This window comes from Buteo buteo, chromosome 2 (assembly GCF_964188355.1).
Source record: "Buteo buteo chromosome 2, bButBut1.hap1.1, whole genome shotgun sequence".
NCBI lineage: Eukaryota > Metazoa > Chordata > Aves > Accipitriformes > Accipitridae > Buteo > Buteo buteo.
This window is the reverse complement of record NC_134172.1, coordinates 78,942,684-78,950,780: the sequence shown is the minus strand read 5'-3', so window position 1 is coordinate 78,950,780 and position 8,097 is coordinate 78,942,684. Positions and strand designations below refer to the sequence as shown.

The following is an 8,097-nucleotide window of genomic DNA, read 5'->3' as shown; positions in this document are numbered from 1 at the left end:
GGCATCACGGCTCTCCCAGCTGATCCGGCCAAACAAACCGGCCACCGGGCCGAGGGCTGCCGTGCCGGCAGAGCGGTGCTGTGCCACACAGCCCTGGGCATGGAGTGGGCAGCACTGGGCGGTGGCTCAGGCATGTATGGTGGGCAAGGGGCGGACGGGACCCTGAACGGGACATGTGGCACAGAGGGGACATGGACCAAGCTGGGGTCACAGCCGTGACCCCAGCCCAACCCACCAGGTACCCCCCAGCTGCAGGGTGGCCAGTGGGTGGGCATCACTGGGGTCTGGGTGCTGCCCACCCCAAAGGCTGGGTCCTGCCTCTGCTGGCGGGGAAATGCCCCCTGCCCCCCCCGCTCCGGAGAGTGTTTATCTGCGAGGTGATACTTAAGTGTAAGAAAATAAACAGGGAGCAGATGGGCCAGGGGGCCAGGGCTGCCCCCAGCCCCGCAGGGCCGCTCTGGCCCTGCTGGGAAAACACCGCTGCCGGCGAGGCAAATGGATTCCAGACCTGCGGCAAAGCCGGCACATGTGGCCGCCAGGACGCTGGGCCTGACCCTGCTGAGCCCTGGTGAAGCAGCGCCGGACTGACCCGACCCATCCCATTCCACCCCATCCCATCCCATCCCATCCCATCCCATCCCATCCCATCCCATCCCATCCCACCGAGACCCCCGAGGGTGCTGCCTGGTCCCGCTCGCCCGCAGCCCCCCACCAGCCCCCTGGCGCAGGAGGATGTCCAGGACTGGCCCCTCTGCCCACAACTCCCCAGTTTTGGGGCAGTTCAGGCCAGCAAGGCTGCAGTCCTGCGGAGGTGCCCTGTCGCAGGCGAGCTCAGGGAGCTCTGTCCTGGCCAGCCGGCTGCATGTAGCATCCGAGTCCAGCTGCTTCCCACTGGGACAGGGTCTCTTCCAAGGGGTGGTTGTCCCTGCTTGCCAACACAGGGACACTGGGGCTGGCAAACCTGGGAGCCCCTGGAGACCCCCCCCTGGGTGGAGAGGAACAGCAAAATGGGCTCAAAGGGACGGGGTGTTGTGAAACCTTTTAGGGAACAGGAGCGTTTCCCCGTGAGAGCTGCCCCTGCCCTGGGAGAGGTCCCTGCCTGACCCCCCCCGGGGCCAGGGCTGTGGCAGGGTGTCCCGGTGGGTCCCCAGGCAACGTGGGGAACCCCAGGCCCCCTCCACCCGCCGGGCTGTACCTGCGGGCCGGGGCGGCTGGTCTGGAAGGCATTACACGCCTGTCGCACGGGGAAGTCTGTCCCAGTTCCGGAGACGGGACCCCCCCCACCCAGCCCGGGCCGGGGGGAGCCCACAAAGCGCCTTTGTTCCTGCCCTGGAACGAATGGATTGGAGGCAGCCGGGATCGGCTGTCAGCCGGCGACACCAGAGACCCCGCGGGTCAGGCAGAGGGAAAGGGGACAGGTGGAGGGATGGAGGGACAGACGGACAGAGCCCACGCAGAGATCGCCGGCTCTGGCGAGACCCTCTCCTGCGCCAGCCGGGGGGTTGCGGCACTGGCAGCACCGGCTGGGGGGCAGCTCACGCTGCCCGCACCGTGCCAGCCCTGGGGATGTGCCGGGATGTGCCGGTCAGCCCCGGAGATGCTTACACAGCCCCTTGGACACAGTGGCCGGTCCTGGCTCCTAGCCGGTGCCACCAAGCCCTGGGAGCAGTGTGACAGGGCACCTGCGGTGCTGGCACAGACGTCCTGGCACTGTTTGCAGGGGATGGGAAGCTGGAAGAGTAGATCCTACAGTGGGTCTCCCAGCTTGAAGAAGCCCCCGCAGGGTGCAGGGCGAGGGGGTTGCGGAATCCGGCAGCCTCGGCTCATCCCCACTTGTGGGATCCCAGCTCTGCTGAGCTGTCCCACACCCAGCTCCCTTTGTAAGGGACACAAACCCAGGGAGAGGGAGGCGAGCAGAGCCCACGGGAGATGCCCAACACTGGGGGCACAGCCCAGGGCCTGGGCAAAAACTGGTCCCTGCCACAGGGCACCCATTTGAGGGCACCCTGGTGATGTCCAACGCTGCTGCAGGAGCTGCCACCTCCTCCCTTTCCCCCTGCCCCCACTCTCTAACAAGAGGAAACTTTTTAGCACGCCACAATTCTTCAGAGAAATTTATGGCCCATCAGGGAGCCGTGGGCCAGGGCTGCTCTCTCCATGAACGCTTGCAGGGCTTCCTCCTGGCGGAGAGCGGCTTTGATGCGGCACATGCAGCTCTGCTGCGCCGGAGTCTCCCTCCGGCCCCTTCCCTCGCCTTCGCGAGGGAAGGGGCCGGAGGGAGGCTTCGGCAGAGCAGCCCCCAGCCCACACTGCCCTTCCTCCCCTGTGGCTCCTGCAGAAACGCCGTGCTGGCAGGCAGCGGCAAAGCGTGCCCTGTCTGGTGGGCAGCACTGCCAGATCCGGCCGTGCATGCTGCCCTGCAGAGCTGCTGCCCAGGGGGCCGTGCCCTCCTCCCAAACCCTCTCCCCAGCCCCTTTCTGCCCTAGGAAGACAGGATCCATCCGGGGAGGAGCGTGGCTGAGGGGGCAGAGCGAGGGCAGAAGTGTCCGGCCACGGTTCCTGTCCCAGTCCTGCTGCTGACTCACAGCGTGGTGGGGTGAGTCAGTGGCCTTTCCCCTCCCTGGACCGAGGTTGCCGGCTCAGAGGGATGCCAAGATGCCTGGGGGATGCTCAAGGCGGTTTTTCCAGCCTGCACATAGGGTGAAGACGTGGCGTTTGCAGAAATGACAGCATCCCAGCGTGGCGGGACTGCATGCACTCCCACAGCCAGGCCAGAGCTGACCCTGACTTCAGCTGCATGCCAGTGTGGTCTGGCACAGCATCCATCCCCAGCTCGGTATCCATCCCGCAGCACAGCATCCATCCCCTCACAAACCCTCCATCCCCCAGCAAAGCATCTGTGCCCTCACAGAGCTTCATCCCCAACACAGCATCCATCCCTGTCCTGTGTGCCCGCAGCCACCCGCTCTCACAGGTGCCAGGCCTCCATGCCGTGCCGTGCCATGCCGTGCCGTTGCATGCCTGCTCCTGACCTCAGCATCCCCCAGCACCAGGCCCCAGAGCCGCGGGCGTTTGATCGCCTTTATTCCAGGTGCAGCAGCGAGTGTCCCCACCCTGCCATTTCGGAGGTGTCCCCCACAGAGAGGGGGACCACAGGATGTGTCCAGGGATGGAGGCAGGCGGTTCTGGGGCAGGCACAGCCCAGGGTCCTCCTGGTCCAGACAAAGGGTGAGCCCAGAGTTGCTGGGGGAGGCCTGGGAACCGGCCGTGCCCGGTTTGGCTGTGCCTCCTCCCGGTACGGCTGTGTCCTGGATTGCCTGTATCTCTTCCCAGTTCAGCTGTGCCCTGGATGGGCTGTGACCTGGCCCAGTTCCAGCATGTCCCGGTTCAGCCTGTCCCGGTTCAGCCATTCCAGGTTCAGCCATTCCCAGTTCAGCCTGTCCCAGTTCACCTACTCCTGGTCCATCCTCTCCCATCCCAGTCCATCCTGTCCCAGTTCAGCCCATCCTGTCCCGGTTCAGCCTCTCCTGGTTCAGCCATTCCTGGTCCATCCCGTCCTGTCCCAGTCCATCCCATCCTGGTTCAGCCCGTCCTGTCCCAGTTCAGCCTGTCCCGGTTCAGCCATTCCAGGTTCAGCCATTCCCAGTTCAGCCTGTCCCAGTTCACCTACTCCTGGTCCATCCTCTCCCGTTCCAGTCCATCCTGTCCCAGTTCAGCCCGTCCTGTCCCGGTTCAGCCTGTCCCAGTTCAACCATTCCTGGTCCATCCTGTCCCGTCCCAGTCCATCCTGTCCTGGGCCGGTTCAGCCCGTCCTGCTTCAGCCATTCCTGGTCCATCCCGTCCTGTCCCAGTCCATCCCATCCTGGTTCAGCCCGTCCCGTCCCAGTTCAGCCCGTCCCGGTCCATCCTGTCCCCTCCCGGTCCAGCCATTCCCGGTCCATCCCATCCCGTCCCGGTCCATCCCGTCCCATCCCAGCCCGTCCCAGCCATTCCCGGTCCATCCCGGTCCATCCCGCCCCGCTCCCCGCGGCCGCTGGGGGCGGCTCAGCGCGGCACAACGGCGCCACCTGCCGGCCGCGCCGGGCACCGGCGGGCTCCCGACCCCATCCCGGCCGGGGGGGGGGCGCGGGGAGAGCCCGGCCCCGCAGGGACCCGGGGACCCCCCCCCCCGCCACCTCCGGGGCCGGGACACGCTGACCCCATCCTCAGCGGAGGCTGACCGGGACCCAGGATCAGGCCCAGCTCAGCCCACGGGGACCCACCGGGCCGGGGGGGGCTTGCGGCGGGCCGTGCACCCACCGGGGTGCGGGGCTAGCGCAGGTGGGGCGTGGAGGAGCCCAGGTAGGTGCGGAGGTCGCTGAGGGTGGAGGGGATGATCTTGGCGGGGATGGTCTCCCGGTTGAGGGCCCTGTGGGCGGCGAAGCGGTGGCAGCCCCCGAAGGAGTAGAAGTAATCCCCCCCCTCGCTGCCCTTGATCCAGAGCACGTCGATGGGGGGCACCCGCTCGGGATCCTCCTGGGAAGGGAGAGACCCCCCGAGATCAATGCACGCCCCGGCACCCCCCAACCCGCCTGTGCCAGGGCCTGGGTGCTGAGAGTTTCCCTGGCAGTGCCCCCCAGGGTGGCACGGGTCGGTGCGGGGGTGGCTGCCCCAAACCCCCCGGGGGGAGCGGGGCTGCACTCACCTGCAGGGTCTCCACCAGGCTCTGCACCTTTCCTGGCTCCAGCTCCGCCGGGATGGGCCGGATGAGGACACGCATGGGCACGTTGTGCACGGCCGAGATGTGCTGCGTGTGGATGCTGCGGTCCCCGGCCTCGGCCATGGCTGCTGCCAGGAGCTGGCTTCGTCCTTCCTCTTGTCCGCCCAGCCGAGCCTGCCGCTCCGCCCGGAGCAGCACAGCACCCAGCCGGGCCCCTCTGCTTCCTCCCGGCCCGGCCATCGCCATCGTCACCGCCACCGCCCCGCTGTTTTGCAGAGTCACAGTGAAGGAGCAGGACGGGCTGCCGGGACCGGTGCCAGCGCCAGCTGGCCTGCTGCCCGCTCCTCTCTGCCCCGGCGAGGCTGTGGTCAGGGCTGCCCTCGGCTCCGCATCTGAGCGGGACACCCCTCGGCATGCAGCGGCTGAGCCTCTTGGTGTGCTGGGGGTCCCTATCCTGCTGCCCACCCTGCGGCTGCCCGAGGGTCTCTGCTCCCACCTGGCTGTGCCGAGGCACTAAGAAAATTCCTACGGCATCTCAGCTGGGAGTTGGGATGTGCCCCCTCTTGCCTGGCCATGCCAGGACCATGTCCCCACCTCAGAACCCCCTCCCCACTGCGCTGACACCCACAGGGTCCAGAGGAGGTGGCAGGAAATAGCTCCGGAGCTGAGCAGTGAAGCATGGATGCTCTGCGGCTGGGCAGACACCATGGTGCTCCAGCCCTGAATCTTTCTAGGTCATTTCTCCAGACCAGTGTCCCAAATGGCAGAGAGGATCCCAGCAAGAACTGGGTCTCCCACTCCACCAGCTGCCGCAACCGGGACAGCCTGGCTCCATAGTGGGACTGTGATGCCGGCAGGCGGCTGCTCCTGGTCCCCTCGCCCTGGGACCTGGGGGGCATGGAGGGTCCCCAGCCCCAGAGCTGACTTGGAAACGCACTGGCATGACAGGGCACGCGGGGTGACTCACTGCCTGTGTGGGGGCCGGTGACGGTGACGGTTGGGGATGGTTTTGCGAGGCTCCGGGATGAGCTTTTTGCAGAATTAATCCAGTGATGACTTTGCATGTGAATTATTGCGGTCTTGCCTGCGGGGTGGCACCGATGTCATGGGGAGAGCAGGGCTCAGCGAGGGCTTTGCTAATGAGCTGGAGGCCAAAAATAATTTGCCCTCATGCTTTGGCACCCAACTGTGGGGAAGGAAGGCAGCGAGAGGGGTGGGAGACAGGAGTGCCTGGCTGCCCCCGCGAATGGGGGCTCTGCCAGGTTGTTCCCACCACCCCCAACCTATGCCTGCAGAGAAGGGAGTGGATGAGAACGTGACAGCAGTCAAAATCTCCTCACCGAATCCTTCCTGTCCGGCATGGCCGAGCCTGGGGGGTGAGGCTGGGGGTGTGTGAGCACTGCTGGGCATCCCCTGGGCTGCCAGCCGGGCTCTCCATCCCACTGCTGGGATTTCACACGGCGCTTTACTTCCAGGTCAATGCCCTGCCACTGCTCGCAGCCTCCCTGGCGCTTTTGCAAGCAGGGTGGCATTACTGACCCACTGCTCACCGCAGCAGGGGGTTGTCTGGCTGCTGCCCGCTGGCTGCCGGGGCTGGCAAGGCAAAGCGGGCAGCGTTGGATGCTCTGGATGCGTCAGCCGTCCCCTGCCCGGCCAGCTGCCAGGGCATCTCCACCCCTTGTTTGGGGGCAGATGTTTTCTTTGTGATGCTTGTGCTCTGGGGCTGGCTTCCCCTGTCCGGCGCTCACATGCCACCACCCGCCACCGCCTGTACAAATCTCTCGAGACACACGGTTAGTGGCAGAAATCCCTTTTATATCCCTGAATTGCGTTACAAGTAATACTGCGGGCGGCCGGTTCTCAGTAGACTTGTCTTACTGGGGGCTGGCGAGTACAAAACCTGGCAGAAAAAAATCTATCATGCACGGAAAATTATTGCTGTAGTATCTGCTATTTACAGTATAGACAGGGGCAGAGGCGCGGTGCTCCATGCCTGCCTGGCCGAGGGACGCGGGGCTGCCGCAGAAAGGCGCCGGCATCGAGGGGAAAGCCTGAACTGCTGCGTAGTCGCTGGTGGGGTGCCTGCGTGGCCGGGGCGATGCTCTTCCCCTGCGTGGGGTGCAGGTGCGTGGCCACCGTGCTGCTGCAGCGAGGCCTGTGACGGGGACATCCCCGGGAGGCGTCGAGCCCGCAAGCCACGGCAGCGGCAACACGGGCGCCGAGGCGGTGGGAGGAAGACGGTGCAGGGAGGAAGACGGCGCAGGAAGACGGTGTGGGGGTACGCGAGTGTGGCCCCGTGGGGTGCCGGGCTGAACCCCGAAGGTGTCAGGGACCGGCACGGGGTGATGGGGCCGCGGCAGCTCGCAGCCCGAGGTAGGAAGCAGAGGCGCAGGTCGGGCCCTGCTCCGGGATGCCGCGCACGCGGCGCTCGCTCCGGGGCCGGTGCGGGGATGCTCCGCCGGGAGGTTGCATAGAATGGCTGGTTTGTCCCCACCGGGCTGGCGCGGGGCAGGGAGCAGAGCAGGAGCCTGCGGCAGCGAGGAAGACGAAGGAGAAGGGCTTTGCCTTTGGGGGAGGCTTGCGGGGCACGGAGCCTGGGCTGCTGGGCCAGCTCGCGCCCTCCTGTCTCCGTGCCCACCGCACGGTCCGCTCTCGGGGTCCTGTCCCCGTCCGTGTCACCGCGGCTGTGTCCTGGGCACGGCGGCTCTGCTGCAGCTCTGCCACCTCCTGCAAGCCAGCGCTGGCACGGCCCTGCCAGTCTTGGCAAATAAATAGTGAAAAGCATCAGTTATAAATAATATAAATAAGAACATTTAAATAGACTCACCCAAACTTTACGGCTACACTGACCCCCTCCTCCTGAGCGCAGGTGGGGGGCGATGGCGAGGGGGCCGGGACCCGGCCGGGGAGGGGTCCGGGCAGAGGCTGGGGGTACGTGGGGGGCCGGTTGGGGGTTCAGGTGCTGCCCCAGGGCTGGGGCTCCAGCCCAGCTGCCAGCCTGGCTGTCTGCACGGCAAGGGGGGCTGCACCTGCCCGGGGGGGCTGTTCCCCAGCCCATCACCCTGGTGGGGGCCAGTCGTGCCTGGCCAAGCTGGGAGCTGGGAGCCGGCGGGGGACGTGTCCCACGGGTCTCTGCTGGGAGCCCCTCACTCTTTCCCTGACTTTGGGGCTGCAAAGCCGCAGTGCCAGGGGGAGCACTGTGCCACGGGACCATGTCCCGCGGGACCGTGCCAGGCAGGGGGGCATCGGGGTGCCCCAGGGCCCGGGTGGTGGGCTGCAGGGACCCCAGCCTTCAAGGATGAGTGACAGCCCTGCCCTCCTGTCAGCCGCACTGTCCATCAGTCCCGCTGAGCCATAAGTAGCACCAGCCCATGGTCCCATCAGTGTTAGGGTCAAGG

At 66.4% G+C, this 8,097-nt stretch overlaps 1 protein-coding gene across 1 annotated transcript; it reads right to left on the bottom strand.

The window, feature by feature from the left end:
* Positions 1 to 3,067: 3,067 nt before the first annotated feature.
* Positions 3,068 to 5,129, bottom strand: SRXN1 (sulfiredoxin 1). Its single transcript, XM_075021957.1, is given in 3 exon segments — positions 3,068 to 4,515; positions 4,685 to 5,053; positions 5,055 to 5,129. Coding segments are annotated over 3 exon segments (633 nt in total). The 5' UTR covers positions 5,115 to 5,129; the 3' UTR covers positions 3,068 to 4,311.
* Between the last annotated feature and the right edge of the window lie 2,968 nt (positions 5,130 to 8,097).